At 42.9% G+C, this 22121-nt stretch overlaps 1 protein-coding gene across 2 annotated transcripts in view; it reads left to right on the top strand.

Annotated features, from left to right (window-relative positions):
• The window catches only part of LOC145341147 (ski-like protein), a 68882-nt gene that overhangs the window by 27070 nt on the left and 19691 nt on the right, over positions 1–22121 (top strand). For both annotated transcript variants that reach the window (XM_080186040.1, XM_080186039.1), the window contains exon 2: positions 19440–19532. In XM_080186040.1, coding sequence (XP_080042166.1) covers positions 19440–19532 — 93 coding nt within the window. The remainder of the gene's footprint in view (positions 1–19439; positions 19533–22121) is intronic.

The raw sequence follows: 22121 nt of genomic DNA, 5'->3' as shown, positions 1-22121 counted from the left end.
GGAATAGGGCTTAGGTGGGCTTGTGTTTGGGACAGTCTTGATGGGCCGAGTGCCCTCCTTCTGCACTATAGGCCTTATTTTAGATCAAGAAAAGAGAGCAGTTGTGTGTATTGTTAGCAGTAAGAAGTCTCACAACACCAGGTTAAAATCCAACAAATTTATTTGGTAGCAAAATCCACTAAGTTTTGGAGTGCTGTCCCTTCGTCAGTTAAGCAGGAGTTCTGTTCACAAACAGAACTTCCATTTACCTATTTTTCTGAATTGTGAACTCTGCTCGGTATCAAATCAGAATCGGAATTGTCAATAACCTATCTCAACCTAAAATAGTGAGCACTTTACACCCCCTACTGGTGGGTTTGTGGGTGGGTGCAGTGGGGGTGTAAAGTGCTCACTGTTTTAGTGGGGCTTCTCACTGGGGTACTGCCTTCCCTGACACCAGTTTTATGCTGGGACATGCAAGATCTTGGCTGGTCTTCCTTGCCCCTGTCCCAGTTGAAGTGCTCAAGTGGCCAATTATTTATTACTTAAGATAGTATTTTCAGGCTGCTGGGAAGCGTCCTGGGATATGTGGCAATCCTGAAAAATACATTGGATCAGGCCTTTGGCAGGAAAGGGTACATCCATCAACAGCCATCTTTGAACCTCTGCCCTCCCTCAAGTTCCAGTATCCACAGAACCTTCTTTCCAGCCAGCCTCTCCACCACCATAACAATCCTCCGCTGTCCAATCTCAAAGCTACGCTGTTCCTAGAATCCCACAATTTTGGCTCTGTGGATTATTTGCACTCCCAGCCCTGGCCACTGTAGCTTCTGGTAGTGCTTGAACTAGAGAGCTACTGGCCGCTCTTTAAGGCTGTTGAGGATTCCGAAGGCAAATCTCTCCTGACTGTATACCACTCTGTTGCCACCTCTGTTGGGTCTGTCTTGATGGTGAGACAGGGCAGGGATGGTGATGGTGGTGTCTGGGTCATGGTTTGTACGGTATAATTTTGCGAGTATTTCTGTCTCTCCTAATTTTGGCGTAAGCCCCCAGATGTCAGCAAGAAGACTTTGCAGAGTCAATAGGGTTGTTTTGGTTTCCAGTGCCTAAGTTGATGCTGGGTCGTCCATCCAGTTTCATTCCTTCTTGACTTTCTAACAGTTTGAAATTATTGAGTAGCTTGTTTGGCATTTAAGATTCAGCCACCTCCTGGATCACGAATTGGCCAGACTAGGTAAGGATGAATGGCATTAGTGAATCAGGTGGGTTTTTGATGATTGTGGTTTCATGGTCGTCGTAAGACTTTTAATTCCATATTTTTATTGACCGAATTCCATTTCCACTGTATGTTGCCATAGTGAGATTCAAACCAGGAAACCTGGGTCTCTGGATTGCTAGTTCAGTGACAATGCCTCCACACCACTGCCTCCCCCTTAAATGCAATACGTGATTAATTTGTAATCAATCTAAATCTCTAGCGCAGAATCTCTACAGGGCAGAAGGAGACCATTTGGCCCATCGAGTGTGACTGACAACAATCCCACCCAGGCCCTATCCCCGTAACCCCATATATTTACCCAGCTAATCTCTCTGACACTAAGGGGCAGTTTAGCATGGCTAATCAAGCTAACCTGCACATCTTTGGAGTGTGGGAGGAAACTGGAAAACCCAGAGGAAACCCATGCAGACATGGGGAGAATGTGCAAACTGCACACAGACAGTGGCCCAAAGCTGGAATTGAACCAGTTCCTTGGTGATATGAGGCAGCATTGGTAACCACTGTGCCACCCCATAAGCATAAATTAGGGATTATATATGAATTTTACAATTTTTGTACCTATCTGCTAACTTTTGTTGGGAGGGATGTTCTCACAATCCACAATCCCATGTTCTGCGTTAAAATGGATAAGCTACAATGACAAAAATATCACTTGTGCAATAATCCACACTACTTAATTTGAATTTAACCCCTAGTACCAGATTCCTGATTGGCAAAACAAAGAGCCAGCTACTGGACACCTTTTTCCTTTTTCTCAGTTTAGCTGTTTATATTTGGTCTCATTTTTCTGTATTCTCATTTTTCTGCACTTTCATGAAACACTCACTCTGCATCTAATTTTCTGCCTTCAACTATTTTATGGTTGTTAATGTTAATTCTGTGTGTCTGAGAACAGAAAAAGGTAGGAAACAACATTGGAAATGGAAAATTCTGCTTTTTAAATAAAGTAAAAAAAATGCAAAATTTGAAAAGGTATACTAAAACAGGAAGAATAAATTAATGGAAAATAATGAATTGCTTTTGAGATTTCAGCTGTTATTTTAATTATCTTCAAAAATCTTGTGTTTAAGCTTTATGTTAATTTTATTTGTTAAACTGGTTGATTTGGAACATCAAATACCAATATAGTTTTGATCATTTGCCATTTTTTAATAAGCATTTAGATTAGGAATTAGTGAAAAAGATTATTTATGCAACAATAAATGGGCGTCACAGTGGTTAGCAGTGCTGCCTCACAGTGCCAGGGACCGGGGTTTGATTCCTGGCTTGGGTCAAAGTCTGTGTGGAGTTTGCTCATTCTCCCCGTGTCTGCGTGGGTTTCCTCCGGGTGCTCCGGTTTCCTCCCATACTCCAAAGATGTGCAGATTAGGTTGATTTGGCCATGCTAAAATTGCCCTTTAGTGTCAGGGAGTTAATAGTGTAAATAAGTAGGGTAATAGGGATGGAGCCTAGATGGGACTGTGGACAGTGCAGACTCAATGGACTGCCTTCTACACTGTAGGGATTCTATGATTCTAAGAATTTTAAAAGATGTGTCTGGGCAGAAGACTGATGGCCTCTTTCCCCCAGTGCAATAAGCCACCGAGTTCTCCAGTAGCCTGTTTCCACTCAGATGGAGAAATTGTTATGGTCAGTGAGCATCTGAGGCGAACTGAAATATTTCACTTATGCCATGGAAGTGTCAGAGTATGTACTGTCACGACATTCTTTACTGAAAGCCTTAATTTCGTGACCTTCTCTGTATTGTCAGACTGCTTGTGATCTATTTCAGTATGTTTAAGGTGGTATGGAAGCAAGTTGTTTTGGTGGCATATATTCAATGGCAGTGTGGAAATGAGAAGTTAATGTGGCATTTATGTAATGGCTACTCAAACTACATTCACTGAAAACCCACAGGACGCATCTTTGGGTATGCCTGCATTTTTTTTCTTTGGACATTCCCACTTCCTCTGGTTTACTCTTATTCTAAACTGTAAGCTCGTTTTTATCATAAATCCTTCACTTGTCCTTGGTGAGCTTACACATTAACATCTTTATCCCAACTATTTTTACTTCTAACTATTAGAGTAATTTTTAGGATAACAGAGTGCCATGACACACGTGCATCCTTTATTATTTGTTTGCCCATCGACAAATCAAGATTAAAAACTGGACTTGGCAATGTGACGCTAATTATGATGATGGAAAGAGGGGACACAGAATGTTTTCATTGGGAGAGAATCTGATGCCTAAACTGCAAAATTCAAACACATGGAACGGAGGTAGTAGAAAGTATGGATTAAAGAGTGGTCAACAGTCTGCTCATTCTCGTGTTGGCAGGGTGTGACTAGTTGGGGCACTGCAGGGATCAGTACTTGGACCCCAGCTGTTCACAATACGTACCAATGATTTGGATGTGGAGACCAAATGTAATAATATCTTGAAGTTAGGATCATAGAATCCTACAGTGCAGAAGGAGGCCATTCGACCCATCGAGTCCACACCGACCACAATCCCACTGAGGCCCTATTCTCACGCATTTAATCTAACTAGTTTACCTGACACTAAGGGGAAATTTAGTGTGGCCAATCCGCTTAACCCACAAATCTTTGGACTGTGGGAGGAAACTGGAGCACCCGGAGGAAACCCACGCAGACAGGGGAAGAATATGCAAACTCCACACAGTGCCCCAGTTCGGGAATTGAACCTGGGTCCCTGGTGCTGTGAGGCAGCAGTGCTAACTGGTGAACCAGGTGAACAAATCTAGGTGGGAATGTATGTTGTGAAGATGATGTAAAGCAGGTTCAAAAGGATTTGGACAGACTTAGTGAGACAGCAAGAACATGGTAGATGGAATATAATGTGGAAAATGTGAGGTTACATATTGGTAGGAGGAAAAGATGTTCAGAGTATTTCTTAAAAGGTAAGAAATGAGAAAGTATTAATGTACAAAAGGACCCTATTGTCCCCGTTAGCAAGTCATTGAAGGCTAACGTGCAGATGCAACAGACAGTTGGGAAGGCTGATTGTATGTTGGTGTTTATTGCAATAGGATTTGAGTGTAGAAGTGGCAAAGTCTCGCTTCTGTTGCACAGAACCTTTGTTAGACGCAACTAGAATACTATGTGCAGTTTTGATTCCCTTACCTTGAAGGATATTATTGCCATATAGCATGTACAACAAAGGTTCACCAGCTGTGTTCTCAGAGTGGCAGGACTGTCCTTTGAAGAGAAATTGCGGAAACTGAGTCTGTATTCTCCAGCGTTTTGAAGAATGAGAGATGATGTTGACATCTACAAAATACTTAAAGGATAGACAGCATGGATTGAAGTAAGATGGTTGTCCTGGCTAGGGAGTCTAGAACAAAGGGACACAATTTTAAAATGAGGGAGAAGCCATTAAGGACCAAGATGAGGAAAGTTTTTTTTTAGGTTGTGAACCTTTGGAATTCTCTACCCTAGAAGGCTGCGGAAGATCTGTCATTGAGCATGTTTGTATCTGAGATCGATAGATTTTTTAAATGCTAATGACATAAATGGATATGGGGATAGTGAGCGGTAAAAGACATTGAAGTGGATGATCAGCCATTATCATGTTAGTTGTAGAGCAAGCCCAATGGGCTGAATGGCTTACTTCTCCAATGTTCCAATGAGAGACTAAACTTCTATGAATTCAGAAGCTGGTGGTGAGGGGAAAATATACATGAACGTCTTCACTGAGGAGTATTCACCAAGGAGCATTCTGGGAGAAGTTATTGCAGTCACACTGACTGTATTGTGGGTAGAGGAATAGCCTCTCCAGAGACAAGAGCATTCAACAGAGAGACTTCATCGAGGACCATTCTGGAAGAAGCCGTCACAGTCACCCTGACTGGATAGTGGGTAGAGTCAGAACTTGTGTCAAGGAGCGGTTGGAAGACTCAAATTAGTTACAGTACAATAATGGAGGAATTTCTGGAATCCGTACTGGATGGTTTTCTGGGGTGATACATTAAGGAACCAACAAGGGAGCAGGCTGTTTTGGATTGGGTGTTGTGCAATGAGAAAAGATTAGTTGGCAATCTGGTTGTGAGAGAACCCTTGGGGATGAGTGACAGTAATGTGTTAGAATTCTTTGTCACGGTGTTGTAGTTGATTCTGAGACCAGGGTCCTGAATCTCAATAAAGGTAACTATGATGGTACAAGGCATGAATTGGCCATGATGGACTGGGAAACATTACTGAAAGGAAAGATAGTGAACAGGCAATGGCAGGCTTTTAAAGAGTGAATAAGTGAACTCCTGAAGATTTTTATTCCTGTTTGATGCAAGAGTGGTAAGAGAATTGTGGCCAAACAATAGCGTACAGTGGAAATTAGAGATAATATCAGATTCAAGGAAGAAGCATACAAATTGGCGAGAAAAAGCAATCGACCTGAGCGTTCAGATCAGCAATTTAAAATTTAAAATTCAGCAAAGGAGCATCAAGGGATTGATTAAGAAGGGAAAAATAGTGTGTGAAAGAAAGTAAGGAACATAAAAACTGACCATAAAAGTTTCTATGCAAATGTAAAGAGAAAATGATTGACAAAACGAATGTAAGCCCCTTAGTCAGAAATGGGAGAATTCATAACGGGGAATAAAGAAATGGCTGAGGAATTAAATTTGTACTTTTGCATCAGTCTTTGCAAAAGAAGACATGAATAATGTGCCAGAAATGCTGAGGAGTTGAAGGAAATCAACGTTTGTAGAGAAATGATTTTGGGGAAATTGATAGGATTGAAGGTTGATAAGTCTCCAGATTCTGACGTTCCTCATCCCACTTAAGGAAGTGGCCCTGGAAATAGTAGATCCATTGGTTATTTTCCAAAATTCTTTGGACTCTGCGATAGTTCCTACAGATTGGAGGGTAGCTAATGTAAAACCGCTATTCAAAAAGGGAGGCAGAGAGAAAAAGGAACTTTAGACCAGTGAGCCTAATGTTGGTACTGGGGAAGTTGCTTGAGTCTATTATCAAAGATTTCATAATTTGGCATTTGGGAGGCAATGGTATAATCAGACAAAGTCAGCATGGACTTATAAAAAGGAAATTATGTGTGACAAATCTATTGGAATTTTTTGAGGATGGAACTAGTAGAGTTGACCGAGGAGAACCAGTAGATGTAGTTTATTTAGACTTTCGGAATGCTTTCGATGAGATCTCACGTAATAGACTAGTATGTAAAGTTAAAGCACATGGGATTGCAGATAATGTCTTGCAATGGATAGAAAGCTGGTTAGCAGTTAGTCAGCAAAGAGTTGGCATAAATGGGTCTTGTTCTGATTGGCAGTCAGCGACTGGTGGGTACTGCTGGGGGATCTGTGCTAGGACCCCAATTAGTCACGCTTATATGTTAACAGTTTGGAAGAGGGAATTGCATGTATTATCTCCAAATTTGCACATGATACAAAGTTGGGGAGGAGGGTGTAGAGATGCTTCAGTGTGATTTGGACAGGCTGAGTGTGTGGGCATCTACATGGCAGATGCAGTATAATGTGGATGAATGTGAGGTTATCCACTTTGGTAGTGATGATAGGAAGGCAGATTAGTACTTGAATGGCCATAAATTGAAAGAGGTGGAAACTCAACAAGATCTTGGAGTCCTCGTGCATCAGTCGCTGAAAGTAAGCATGCAGGTGCAGTAAAGAAGGCAAATGGTATGTTGGCCTTTGTAGTGAGAGGATTTGAGGACAGGGATGTTTTGCTGCAATTGTATAGGGTGTTGGTGAGGCCACATCTGGAGTATTGTGTGCCATTTTGGTGCTCTTATGACGAAGGGTGCCCTTGCTATAAAGGAAATACAGCAAAGATTTACCAGACTGATTCCTAGGATGGCAGGTCTGTCATATGAGGAGAGACTAAGTCGGTTAGGATTATATTCACTGGAGTCTAGAAGTGTGAGAGGGAATTTCATTGAAACTTATAAAATTCTAACAAGGTTAAACAGGGTACATTCAGAAAGAATGTTCCCAAAGGTGGGGAAGTCCAGACCTAGGTGTCATAGTTTGAGGATAAGGGGGTAAGCCTTTTAGAACTGAGGAGAGGAGAAGTTTCTTCACTCAGAGTGGTGAATGTGTGGAATTCACTACTAGGGAATGTAGTTGAGGCCAAAACATTGTCTGATTTCAAGAAATTAGATAAAGCTCTTGGGACTAAAGGGATCGGGGGATCTGGGAGGAAGGTGGGTAATCAGAATATTGAATTCGATGATCAGCCATGATGAAGATGAATGGCAGAGCAGGCTCGAATGGCCTCCTTCAGCTTCTAGTGTTTGTGTTTTCTGCCTTTTCTTTGTTTTGGATTGACTTTACACTTAGGATCTGCAATTATTTCTAATGCTTGTTTTTTTTTAGTAATGAGAATGCATTGTGCACTTGGTCAGATTGAGGTGCAATAGAATTCAAGATTGCATGCATTATAATTGCAAGAAGCAGCCTGTCAAAATAATCTTGGTTTGTTGAATATATTTATTCTGAGGATCAGGAATAGTTTTGTTTCGTACGGCAATTTAGATGGGATAGCTTTGTTCAAAGTACTCTCCCAAGGTCCTGCAATATAGTCACTATTTTTCAGCCTTGTGCACTGTGTAATGTGATTTACCTTATAGAACATAGAACATAGAACACTACAGCACAAACAGGCCCTTCGGCCCACAAGTTGCGCCGATCACATCATCACCTACCAACCTACAGACCTATCTATAACCCTCAATCTCATTAAACCCCATATACTCATCCAGAAGTCTTTTAAAAGACCCCAGCGAGTTCGCCTCCACCACCACTGACGGCAGCCGATTCCATTCACTCACCACCCTCTGAGTGAAAAACTTACCCCTAACATCACTTCTGAACCTCCCTCCCCGCACCTTAAATCTGTGTCCTCTCATAGCGACCATTTCAAACCGGGGAAATAGCCTCTGAGAGTCCACCCTATCTATTCCTCTCAACATTTTGTAAACTTCTATCAGGTCGCCTCTCAACCTTCGTCTCTCCAGGGAAAAGAGTCCCAGCTCCCTCAACCTAACTTCATAAGGCATGCCTCCCAGTCCAGGCAACATCCTTGTAAATCTCCTCTGCACCCTTTCAATAGCTTCTACATCCTTCCTATAGTGAGGCGACCAGAACTGCGCACAATACTCCAAATGAGGCCTGACAAGGGTCTTATAAAGTTCCAGCATTACCTCCCGACTCCTAAACTCAATCCCTCGATTAATGAAGGCCAGTACACCATACGCCTTCTTGACCACCTCCTCCACCTGCGAGGCCGATTTAAGAGTCCTGTGGACCCGGACCCCAAGGTCCTTCTGCTCCTCAACACTACTCAGACTTCTGCCCTTGATAGTGTACTCGTTCATCCCGTTGGTTCTGCCAAAATGGACGACTACACGTTTATCCGCGTTGAAGTCCATCTGCCACTTCTCCGCCCAGTCCTGCATCCTATCTATGTCCTGCTGCAACTTTTGCCATCCTTCTCGACATTGTTTATTTAGAACATTGACAAGTTGAATGTGCCCGGTCAGTGTCACAGCAATAAACAGCACTGCCCCTTATTGCGTGGCAAAAATATCATATTGAAGCAATTTTTTTCCATAACACAGTACATTGGAAATATTTGATTTAAAAAAAAATTCAGAAATATGCAATTAGTTTCAAGAAAAATATTCCATTTTTCATTTTTAACTAAAGTTAAGCTGATAGAAATGAAATCTGTGGAAAAGGAAAGTTCTCGTTACAATGTTGTCCAGATAGCCGTAAAGCTGGACTTTAAAAAAACTATTAAGAGTCTGTTCTGTTTAAACAGGTTCAGCATCCTCATAGAAATGTGAAAAATGCCAATAATGTGACATTATAATGGCCACTGAATGCAATCACAAAGTTGATCTTGGATAATGTCTGCGCACTGATGCAACACTTGCATTCCAATTTGATAAAATTGCTTCCTCCTTCGATCTTAAAAATTTCAATTGCAGAATTTCAATAAATGTGAAAATTGAGGAAGTTGAAGATGCAAGTACATGAGGAGTCTAGTTGCTGTATGGAGGCTGATCTAGTTTAGATTATTTTAACAATTTTACTTCACTGGGTAGGTCATGTTTAATGGCATATAGTGGATTGAATGATATTTAGTCATTAATTCTACTTTTGATGCCGAAGATGGACATTATGCCTACTTGTGCATCCATGGTATGACAGATTATTAAAACATCTTGGTTTTGAAAGGCTGGATTTATGTGAGCTGGTGAAGATACCGACATGAAAAAGTACCATAATTGACCTGAATCTTATTAACCTGTCACACACGTGTGTGTGTGTCTCTGATAGCATTGATAGAAGTGATCATCGCAAAGAAAAATCTAATTTCCACTGCGAGGAAATCCTCTATCATATAATGTAGAACCACTTCCATGCTAAGTGGGACAGACTTCAGATGTTAGCAGCCCAAATCTAGATATCAAGAGGGAATTGTGGGCCTCACTGCAGTGGAATTATTTAACATCACAATTTGTTAGACCACAGCTGAAATACTGTGTGCAGTTTTGGTCACCTCACTATATGAAGGATGTAATAGCAGCAGAGCGGGTATAGCTGAGGTTCACCAGGATGTTGCCTGGGATGGAGCATTTGAGCTATAAGGAGAGACTGCATAGGCTTGGATTGTTTTCTTTAGAGCAGAGAAGGCAAAGGGTGGACATGATTGAGGTGTACAACAATTTATAACAATCTCCTTACAACAATCTGAGGTCCCTATCTGCTTCAAGAAGATGACCATCATCCTGCTACCTAAGAAAAACAAAGCAGCATGCCTCAGTGACTATCAGCCGGTGGCTCTTGACATCCGTCATGGTAGTCATGGCATGAGTCAGCCTCCTAGATGACCTGGATCCACTGCAGTTCGCTTACCTTTGCAATAGGCCCACAATAGATGCCATTTCCCTGGTTCTGCACTCAACCCTGGAATACCTAGATAACAAGGGCACCTATGTCAGATTCCTATTTATTGACTACAGCTCAGCCTTCAACACTATTATTCCTACAAAACTCATCTCCTACTTCTGTGGCCTGGGCCTCGGCACCTCCGTCTACCACTGGATCCTGAACTTCCTAACTCACAGACCACAATCAGTAAGGATACGCAACAGCACCTCCACGGTCATTCTCAACACTGGTGCCAGACAAGGCTGTGTTTTCAGCCCCCTGCTATACTCCTTATGCACCTATGACTGTAAAGCCAAATTCCCTCCAATTTGATTTTCAAGTTTGCTGACGACACCACCGCAGTGGGTTGGATCTTAAACAATGAAGAGACAGAGTGCAGGAATGAGATAGAGAATCTGGTGAACTGGTGTGGCAACAATAATCTCTCCCTCAATGTCAACAAAATGAAGGAGATTGTCATCGACTTCAGGAAGTGTAAAGGAGTACATGCTCCTGTCTACATCAATGGGGATGAAGTAGAAAGGGCTGAGAGCTTCAAGTTTTTAGGTGCCCAGATCACCAATAACCTGCCCTGGTGTCTCCTCCTCCTCCTCCTCCTCTCCATGCCGACACTATAATTGAGAAAGCCCACCAACACCTCTACTTTCTTAGAAGACTATGGAAATTTGGCATGTCAGCTACAATTCTCTCCAATGTTTACAGATGCACCACAGCATTCTTTCTGGTTGTATCACAGCTTGGTATGGCTCCTGCTCTGCCCAAGACCGCAAGGGACTACAGAAGGTCATGAATGTAGCCCAATCCAACATGCAAACCAGCCTCCCATCCATTGACTCTGTCTACACTTCCTGCTGACTTGGCAAAGCAGCCAGCATAATTAAGTACCCCACGCATCCTGGACATTCTCTCTTCCACCACCTTCCTTTGGAAAAAAGATACAAAAGTCTGAGGTCATGTACCAACCGACTCAAGAACAGCTTCTTCCCTGCTGCTGTTAGACTTTTGAATGGACTTATCTTGCATTAAGTTGATTTTTCTCTACACCCTAGCTATGACTGTAACACTACATTCTGCACCCTCTCGTTTTCTTCTGTAAGAACAGTATGTTTTGTCTGTATAGCGTGCAAGAAACAGTACTTTTCACTATGTTAATACATCTGACAATAAATTGAATCAAAGTATAATGGGTGGCACAGTAGCACAGTGGTTAGCACTGCTGCTTCACAGCTCCAGGGACCTGGGTTTGATTCCCGGTTTGGCTCACTGTTTGTGTGGAGTTTGCACATTTTCCTCGTGTCTACGTGGGTTTCCTCCGGGTGCTCCGGTTTCCTCCCACAGTCCAAAGATGTGCAGGTTAGGTTAATTGGCCATGCTAAAATTGCCCTTAGTGTCCTGAGATGCATAGGTTAGAGGGATTATGGGTAAATATGCAGAGATATGGGGTAGGGCCTGGGTGGGATTGTGTGGTTGGTGCAGACTTGATGGGCCGAATAGTCTCTTTTTCTGAACTGTAGGGATTCTATGATTCTATAAGATTGAGGGATATGGACAGGGTGAATAAGAAGCAGCTGTACCCTTGATTGAGGGGTCAATCAGGAGGGGCACGGTTTTAGAGTGAGGGGTAGCAGATTCAGAAGGGATTTGAGGAAAAGCGTTTTCACTCAAAGATTGGTGGGAATCTGGAATGCACTGCCTGGGAAGATAGTGGAGGTCGGAAACCCTACAAGCTTTAAAACATATTAAGATGAGTACTCGAAATAGCTTAACATCAAGGATATGGGACAAGTGCTGGAAAATGGGATGAGTGCGCCTTTAGTGATAATTATTGGTGCAGAATCAATTGGCTGAAGGGCCTTTTCTGAGCTGTATGATTTCCACTGTAACCTTTGGCAAAACTCTGCTGATCACATTCAAGAGGTAGAGCCTAGTTAAGTGCATATGTAGAAGGGCAATTCAAGGTTAGTACTGGGCATATGTTAGAAAGAGCTAAAACCTGGTCGAGGTGCTACAAGTGGGTAGATTATTGACAAAACAACTTGCAAAGGTCATCAAAGCTAACAATAAAAGACCTTTCTTAAATGAGCTGAATTCCTAAATAGCTCTGTGAATTGGCCAGGTGTTTGTAATAGGTTGTTTTGTGTTAATTTGATTACGTTCTTTAAGTATTCTGATTTGAGATGAATACTCTCAAAATGAGGATGAATGGCAGTCTGGCTAAATCTGCCTGTGGTTATCTGATACTTACATACACAGCCTCTCACAGCTCTGAATAGGTATGGTAGAATTACTTCCAAAGAGACAGTAAGATAAGAGCAAAAACTGATGTGCTGTTGCCATGGAAGTATTGCTGTCACAAAACTTCTTTCTCCGGATTTGGCTAGCATCTAAATTTATAGGTTGAGTGAGTAAGCTTGTCTTATGGTTTGTGATATCTCTTTCTATTCGGCTCAGTGGAGAAGCTCGTGGAGGCTGTAGTTTGTTTTGATTGGAACAGAAAGTGCCATGAAGCTTTGCGATTGAAGGGCAAAATACCAACATGTCCAGGCTTCTTATTTGGAACTCTCCATGCCACCTTCATTTTTGGCTTTCTCACTGGGGATACTGAACTTTGGGAAATGCAGCACAAGTTTCACTTCAGCAAGATCTGTGTATTTATGTGTACTAACCAGTTTCTCTCCTCTGAGGTTGTGTCGACTTTTAATTAATAACTTTTGGCCTAGGGAGGTGAAGGAGGCTCCCTCTTCTTTGTGTTGAGGGAGGCCAAGCTTTGGTTTCCTCTGTTCCGTCTCCCTAAAATGTCTAAACATGAGTGCTAGAAACCCAAGGGTCAAGTAACAACCCCGATTCTTTGTTTGTATACAGTGAGAAGTCTCTCAAGACCAAGTTAAATAAAGTCCAACAGGGAAAAAAGACAGTTTTAATGATTAAACATTGGTGTAACTGAGGCTTACAAATAGCAATCCAGACATCCATAACTGACGAGTCCATGGACTGCACAATTTTGAAAACTTTAAAGAGATATGAGTCACCTTGTGGCCAATGTTATGCATTGCAACAGGCAGTTAGAAACTTCCTTTGACGTTATGAAACCCTGCTGAAGTTAAATTAGGAATAGAGAGTTCCTCCACAATTCACTGTTGCGCAAGTGGGAGTTCCATGCAGCTCATTTGCTTCCAGGTTCCCACTCACCAGTCGATCTGAAACAGGATGATGATGGTTAATATCAAAGAACAGTCCAGCACAGGAACAGGCCCTTCGGCCCACGAAGTCTGTGCCACCACAGATGCCTCTCTGATGTAATCTTTTCTTGCTTCTCTTTAGTCCCATATCCCTTTATTCACTGTCTACCCAGATGCCTCTTGAATGTTGTTATAGAATCTGCTTCCACCTCCTCCTCCAAAAACAGTTCCAGACATTCACCACCATTGCCCCTAACATCTGTTTTAAACTTCCTCCCTCACTTTCAACCTATGCCCCTGATTAATTGACCCTTAGACCGTGGGAAAAAGATTCTGACTCTCCACTTTATCCAAGCCTGTCATAATCTTGTAAACCTCTATCAGCTTCCCCCTCACCCCCGATGCTCCAGCGAAAACAATCCAAGTTTGTTCACCTTTCTTCATAGTCCATATCCTCCAAACCAGGCAATGTGCTGGTAAATCTCTTCTGCACACTTTCCAAATCACTTGCATCCTTCCGGCAGTGTGGCATTCAGAATTGTACACAATACTCCAAATGTGGTTTAACCAAAGTCTTATACGGCTGTAACATGATTTTCCAATTCCTATGTTCAACGCCCTGACTGATGAAGGCCATATGCCTTCTTGACCAACTTGTCCACCTGTGTTGCCATATTCAGGGACCTGTGGAGCTGCATGTCTAGATGGATCCCTTTGTATGCTAATATTTCTAAGGACTCTATCATTTACCATGTATTTTCCTTCTGCAATTTGTATCACCTCATATTTGTCTGGGTTAAATTTCATCATCTTTTGGCCAGGTCTCCAGCTGATTTATATTCTGCTGTATCCTCTGACAATTATCTGTTAATCCCCCAATTTTTGTATCATCTACAAATTTACTAGTCAGACCGCCTACATTTTCCTCCAAATCATTTATATGTGTTATAGACAATCGAGGCACCAGCAGTGATCCTTGTGGAATATCGCTTGTCACAGACCTCCAGTTAGAAAAGTGCCCATCCACTGCCACTCTCCGCTTTCTATGCGCAAGCCAGTTTTGTATCCATCTTACCAGCTCACTTTCACCTTCTGTATCAGCTTGCTATGAGGAACCCTATCAAAGGCTTTACTGAAGTCCATGTGTACAACATCCACTGCCCTGCCCTGGTCAATTTTTCTTGTTGCTTCTTCAAAGAACCTAATCAAATTTGTGAGACACTATCTTCCTTTCATAAAACCACGCTATCACTAATAAGCCTATTCTCCTCCAGATGTGAGTACATCCTGTCTCTAAGAATCTTCTCCAATAATTTCCCCACTGCTGATGTAAGGTTCACAGACCTGTAATTTCCCAGATTGTCTCTTCTGTCCTCCTTAAACAGAGGAACAAAGTTAGCTACTTTCCAATACTCTGGTACCTCACCCGTGGCAAAATAGGATACAAAGATTTTGGCCAAGGCCTCAGCAATTTCTTCCCTTGCCTCTCTCAGTATTCTGGGATAGACCCTATCTGGCCTTGGGGACTTGACCACCTTAATGTTTTTTAAAACCTCCAATACCACTTCCCTTTTTATCTCAACATGTCCTAGAATGTCAACATTCTCCTTTGTACACTCACCATCCACCATATCCTTCTCTGAATACTGATGCAAATTAGTTGTTCAGGACCTCATCCACCTCATCTGGCTCCATGCACACGGTCCCTCCGCTGTCCTTGAGTGGACCCACCCTTTCTTTGGCTACCCTCTTCTTCCTTAACATACATATAAAAAGCCTTGGGATTCTCTTTAATCCTGTCTGCGAAGGACATTTCATGGCCCTTTTTTGCCCTCCTAAATCCCATTTTAAGTTCTTTCCTGCTACCTATGTATTCCTCACGAGCCTTATCCGTTTTCAATTTCCTGAAATTTATGTATGCCTCCTCTGTGATAACTTTAAACTATCAAATGTGCATACATCTGCCTTCACTGTGTTTTGACGTATGGGCTGGTACAGTAACCATGGCAATGGGTTTAGTATATTAGAAGAAATTGAGGGCGTACTTTAATCTGAGCTACTTAAAACACACTTCAAATAATGGAACACTCTGTCACGGATTCATGGCAGACCTATTGCATTATCTGCTTTAATACTGAACCTCTTCCTGTGATTGCTGATAATCTGAGATGGTCTTGCATTTTAAAAGATATGTAACATTTCAATTATCTTTCACCACCTAAAATCAAAACTGAATTGCTCACTCGTACCCAGATTAACCATTAATTTTAACCTGTGTATCAGAATATTTGAGTCACTCTAATCCTGACAGTCATTAAATCCATAGGTATTGTTAGTCTATAAAAGATTTGTTGCCCACAAATAGTTACCTATCTTCTAATTCCCTGTACCTCCTGCAAGTCAGAGAACAGAGGCGATTACTCTTGGGACTTTCAAACTCTTTGCGAGAGAGTAGGTAAGCAGCACTTGATGATGAATGTCTGCACTTTCTTTCCTCACAACACCAGGTTAAATCCAACAGGTTTATTTGGTAGCAAAAGCCACTAGGTTTCGGAGCGCTGCTCCTTCGTCAGTTAAATGGGAATTCTGTTAACTGATGTCACTTAGTGGCTAGTGGCTTTTGCTATTAAATAAACTGTTGGACTTTGGCCGCAGCTGGAGTACTGTGTGCAATTTTGGGCGCCGCACCTGCGCAAAGATATTTTGGCCTTGGAGGGAGTGCAGAGGAGGTTTACTAGGCTGATACCGGAGTTGAGGGGGTTGAGCTATGAGGAGAGGCTGAATAAACTAGGCTTGTACTCGTTAGAGTTTAGAAGAATGAGGGGAGATCTCATTGAGATGTATAAGATGATGAATGGGATGGATAGGATAGAGGTGGAGAGACTCTTCCCGCTCAAAAAAGACAGTAGGACTAGGGGGCACAGCCTCAAGATAAAGGGGGGGCGGTTTAGAACGGAGTTGAGGAGGAACTTCTTCACTCAAAGGGTGGTGAATCTCTGGAATTCTCTGCCCATTGAAGTGGTGGAGGCTGCCTCGCTAAATATTTTTAAGACGCGGGTTGATGGGTTTTTGATAGGAGAGGGGATTAAGGGTTATGGGGAGAGGGTGGGAAGATGGAACTGAGCCACGACAGATCAGCTATGATCTTATTGAATGGCGGGGCAGGCTTGAAGGGCTAGATGGCCTACTCCTGCTCCTATTTCTTATGTTCTTATGTTGTGAGACTTCTTACTCTTTTTACCCCAGTCCAACACCGGCATCTCCACATCACTTTCTTTCCTCTGCAGGGAAAATGGCTTAGAATTTAAATGATGTGGGTATGCCGGCGTTGGACTGGCGTAAACACATTAAAAAGTCTGACAACACCAGGTTTTAATCCAACCGATTTATTTGATGTAGAAATAGCTGTGTGTTTCCCTGTATTCCATTCCCTGCAATGTACTCGAAGCTTCAGACAACTATTTGTATTGATACATCCTACAGATAAAGGTAAAGCAATGCCTTGAGTAACTGAGCAAAGCCAGCTGCACTCATTCTGAGGGCTTCAGTCTCGTGGCCGACTATGTGGACTTTCTGATTTTTAATGTCAACCTGTGAATAAAGAAAACAACTGACCGCGGAAGCAATGGACCTGTTTTAAAAGCTGCCATTTAGTAAACTTCTGTAATGTTAAGACAAAACAAATCATCGGGTGTGCAACCAAAATGAGTTCAGATTGTACGTGGGTGGCGCAGTGGTTAGCAGTGCTGCCTCACAGCACCAGGGTCCCAGTTCTGGCCTTGGTTCACTGTCAGTGTAGGGTTTGCACTTTCTCCCCATGTCTGCAAGGGTTTCCTCCCACAGACCAAAGATGTGCGGGTTAGGTGGATTGGCCATGCTAAGTTGCCTGTTAGTGTCAGGGGGATTAGCTAGGGTAAATGCTTGGGTTTCAGGAATAGGGCCGGGGTGGGATTGTGGCCAGTGCAGACTTGATGGGCTGAATAGCCTCCTTCTGCAATGTAGGGATTCTATGGATTCTATTTGATAGTAAACGCACAAGCTTTCGGGGTTAGTCCCTTCGTCAGGTGAATGGAGAGTTCTGGCCTCAGACAGAGCATATAAAACACATTCACCTGACGAAGGGACTAACCCCGAAAGCTTGTGCGTTTACTATCAAATAAATCGGTTGGATTAAAACCTGGTGTTGTCAGACTTTTTACTTAGAATTTAAAGACAGTGATTGTTTTCCGTGAAAGTTTATGGTCACCATCAAAATATTTACCCTTTCCCCTCGGTGATTTATGTTAGCTCCCAATTAAGAATCACCTTGATTTAAAAATTTCATCCATCTTCTTATCCTTCTGTAGTCTCTCTTTTCTCCTCCAGCTCCACAGTCCTCAGGTATCTGTGCTGCTTTAGTTCCAGCCTTTTGAGCATCCACACTGTCAGCTGCAGAAGCTTCAGTTGCCTATGGCTTAAACTCTGGAATTCCCTCCCTAAACCTCTCTGCCGATATTACTCTCTTTCTGCTCCTTGACACTCTTTAATATTTACCTTTCTTGCTCATTTGCCCCAGATTGTCTCTCACTATTGATTTTGCTATCTCTTTTGCTTCGTATTGCCTGCTTAAGGCTACTTGGGACATTTCATTATATTGAAGGCATTATTTAAATACAAGCTATTGTTAGTAGTCCAAATTGCTAATTGTAACGTTTTGGTTCATTCAGCTAAGTACTGAAATTGGATAAGCAAGGGGAATTAGTTTCTGTTATTGTCCGTAAAGTTTAGGATTACATATTCATATCTTTCTGCTCAATTTCTCCTTCTGAAAAAAAGTCCTTACTTTCCATTTCAAGTATTTCCCATTGGTGGAAAACTTGCAACTTGAGAACTGGTTCATATGTTGGTTAGCATAATCCTTCTCAATTCTTGCACATGGACTGAACTAAGGCCAGATTGCTACAACAGAAGGCATTCTTGTCTGGTGGTTCCAACAGCCCAGTGTGGAAAAAATTTGAATCGTTTTCAGTACAGTTACTGATGGGCGCCGCACCATAAATTTAACCTAGCTTCCTGAAAACCGTGCAAAGAGAAGCCATTAGGATGTTGTGAAACATGCAAAAAATTTGGCTAGAACTTTCTTGCCATTCACACCAGTGGGACCTTCTAGCTCTGTTGACAGTGCACCCCCACCACGGGCTTCCTGATAGCAAAGGGTACATTCAAGGGGACACACTGTTGATAACGGAACAACCAGAAGATTCCGCCCCTGACCAATGGTAGACTGTCTCCTCCACCATGAAACATGCAACAAGTTGTGCAGAAAATTCCAGCTTTAGTATCTGCAGTGGCAAGCAGGCTTTTCACTTTAAGATGCATCGTTGAGATAAATAGGGACTGCTCTAGTGTTGATCTGTGAGTACTTGATGTTGACATTAGATCCCCAAAATAGAAAAAAATGTCCCATCCCTATGATTGAAGTTTGTTCCCTCGTGAATATGACTTAGTTTCCCTCAAAGTCAAGCACCATCCTGAGTGTGAACCACATTGCCTGTTCTTTTGCTGTCACTTGGACAAAATTCTTGAACACCCAGATGGGACGATGGGTGTACCTACACCACGTGGTCTGCAGCGGTTAAGAAGGTGGCTCACCATCCTTTTCTCAAGGACAATTAGGGATGGATGCAAAATGCTGACTGAGTTGGTGATGCCTGTGCCCCATGAAAGAATAAATAAATTTTTGGCTAACATGGATGAGGGGGAGGTGGTGGGAGCTGGGAGTTATGGACCATCCAGTCAAGTGTGCTGAGTATTTCATGAGGATTCGATAAACAGCGTAACAAAATTTGGAGATGACTAGTTTTGCTCTTGTGGGTTTGGCGGAGGGGGTGGGGTTACCATAGCAAGTCTTTGCCAATAAAATTATGGTTGATCAAAAATCATCTTTATTTTTCAGTACTTAATGTTCAGATATTTTTTCTCTTGTATTAATTAGTGTTTTATGGTCACAAAGTGTAGACATTGCACGTTTTTGCTATTTAAAGAACATATCAAATTTAAATTAAAATGTAATTATTTGTCCCTGTTGCAGCAGTATGGCCCCGAGGAGCATCAGCTGAAGAAAACACGGGTTGAGCGTACAGATCCCCAGGATGAACAACCTGAGAAAAGCCTCGACAAAAAGGTACTCCTAAAATGCGATTTTGGTGGGGTTGGGAGGGAATGGTAGATTTCAGCAGTTTGGAAGTGATCCTACTGCATCAATTTTTGTTGGCTTTATTTTAAAATTTTTGAAATAAATACGTTGGAGGAAGAAAACTAACCATTATGACCCTGTGGTTTTCATGGTGGTGCTTTCTATGAATGGGATTTTCAGGCATGTTTCATGGTGGTGGTGGAGTCCCATCACTGGCTGGCAGTGGGATCCTCTGATCCTATTGATGTCAACGGGGTTTCGTATTCTATTCATCCTCCCACTGCTGGAAAATATGTGGCGGGGCTTTGCCATCGTCTGGACCAGAAGACCATGCTGGTGTGAATGGCTGGAGAATTCTAGCCAGCAGTACCTCATCACTTCAGTCAGCAACAATTTATCATAGAATCCCAGCATTGCAGAAGAAGTCCATTTGGCCTATCGAGTCTGCACTGTCTCTTCAACAGAGCAGCTTATCCAGGCCCTATCCCAGTAGCCCCATGTATTTACCATGCTAATCCTCCTAACCTACACATAGTGGGACATTAAGGCAATTTAGCATGGCAAGTCAACCTAACCTGCACATAAGAACATAAGAACATAAGAAATAGGAGCAGGAGTAGGCCATCCAGCCCTTCGAGCCTGCCCCGCCATTCAATAAGATCATGGCTGATCTGTCGCTGCTCAGTTCCACTTTCCCGCCCTCTCCCCATAACCCTTAATCCCCTCTCCTATCAAAAACCCATCAACCCGCGTCTTAAAAATATTTAGCGAGGCAGCCTCCACCACTTCAACGGGCAGAGAATTCCAGAGATTCACCACCCTTTGAGTGAAGAAGTTCCTCCTCAACTCCGTTCTAAACCGCACCCCTTTTATCTTGAGGCTGTGCCCCCTAGTCCTATTGTCTTTTTTGAGCGGGAAGAGTCTTTCCACCTCTATCCTATCCATCCCATTCATCATCTTATACGTCTCAATGAGATCTCCTCTCATTCTTCTAAACTCTAACGAGTACAAGCCCAGTTTATTCAGCCTCTCCTCATAGCTCAACCCCCTCAACTCCGGTATAAGCCTAGTAAACCTCCTCTGCACTCCCTCCAGGGCCAAAATATCCTTGCGCAGGTGCGGCGCCCAAAACTGCACACAGTACTCCAGCTGCAGCCTCACCAATGCCCGATACAGCTGCAGCAAGACCTCCCTACTTTTATATTCAATCCCCCTCGCTATGAAGGCCAGCATCCCATTCGCCTTCCTGACCACCTGCTGCACCTGCAAGCTGGGTTTTTGCGACTCATGCACAAGGACCCCGAGGTCCCTCTGCACCGTCACCTGCTGCAGTTTTTCGCCTCGTAAGTAATAGTCCTTCCTACCATTTTTCCTACCAAAGTGGACCACCTCACACTTGCCAACATTAAATTCCATTTGCCATTTCCTGGCCCATTCGCCCAGCCTATCTAGATCCTTCTGCAGACTCTCCACACCCTCCGCACAATTTGCCGTTCCCCCAATCTTGGTGTCATCAGCAAATTTCGACACTCTACACTCGGTTCCCTCCTCCAGATCATCTATATAAATGGTAAAAAGCTGAGGCCCCAGCACCGACCCCTGGGGCACTCCACTAGCCATCATCCGCCAATCCGAATAGCACCCGTTGACCCCCACTCTCTGCCTCCTATTTGACAACCAATCCTCTATCCACGCTAACACCCTACCCCCAACTCCATGTCCCTCGACCTTCTGCAATAACCTCTTGTGAGGCACTTTGTCAAACGCTTTCTGAAAATCCAGAAAGACCACATCCACCGGCTCTCCTCTATCCACCGCCCTAGACACATCCTCATAGAACTCCAGTAAATTTGTCAGACACGACTTCCCTTTAATGAAACCGTGCTGCGTCTGCTCTATCAAGCAATTCCCTTCAAGATGCCTCGCAATTTCCTCCTTAATGACAGATTCTAACATTTTACCTACCACAGATGTTAAACTAACCGGCCTATAATTCCCCGCCTTTTGCCTGGCACCCTTCTTAAACAACGGCGTAACATTAGCCGTTTTCCAATCATCTGGCACTTCCCCGGAATCCAGCGACGTTTGGAAAATAACCACCAAGGCATCCACTATCACCTCCGCCATTTCTTTCAGAACCCTCGGATGCATTCCATCCGGTCCTGGGGACTTGTCCACAATCAGCCCCTCCAGTCTGTCGAGCACCGCCTTTCTAGTAACAGTAATGTCATTAAGACCCTCCAGTCCTACCACCTTTCTATCGCTAACACCCGGTAAATTATTCACGTCCTCCTCCGTGAAGACAGAAACAAAAAAGTTATTCAATACCTTAGCCATATCCCCATCCCCTACCACTAGGTCCCCTTTCTCATCCTCTAAAGGACCAACATTCACCCTAGCCAGCCTCTTCCTTTTTATATATTTATAAAAACTCTTGCTATCCTTTTTTATATTAAGCGCTAGCCCAGCTTCATAGTTTCTCCTACCCTTCCTTATCAACTTCTTTGTCAATCTTTGTTGACATTTAAACCTCTCCCAATCCTCTTCTCGCCCACTACTCTTAGCTACTCTAAATTC

This window comes from Carcharhinus amblyrhynchos, chromosome 3 (genome assembly GCF_965287045.1).
Source record: "Carcharhinus amblyrhynchos chromosome 3, sCarAmb.v2.hapA, whole genome shotgun sequence".
Classification (NCBI taxonomy): domain Eukaryota; kingdom Metazoa; phylum Chordata; class Chondrichthyes; order Carcharhiniformes; family Carcharhinidae; genus Carcharhinus; species Carcharhinus amblyrhynchos.
The sequence above is the reverse complement of the archived record's forward strand: the minus strand, read 5'-3'. Positions and strand labels throughout refer to the sequence as shown.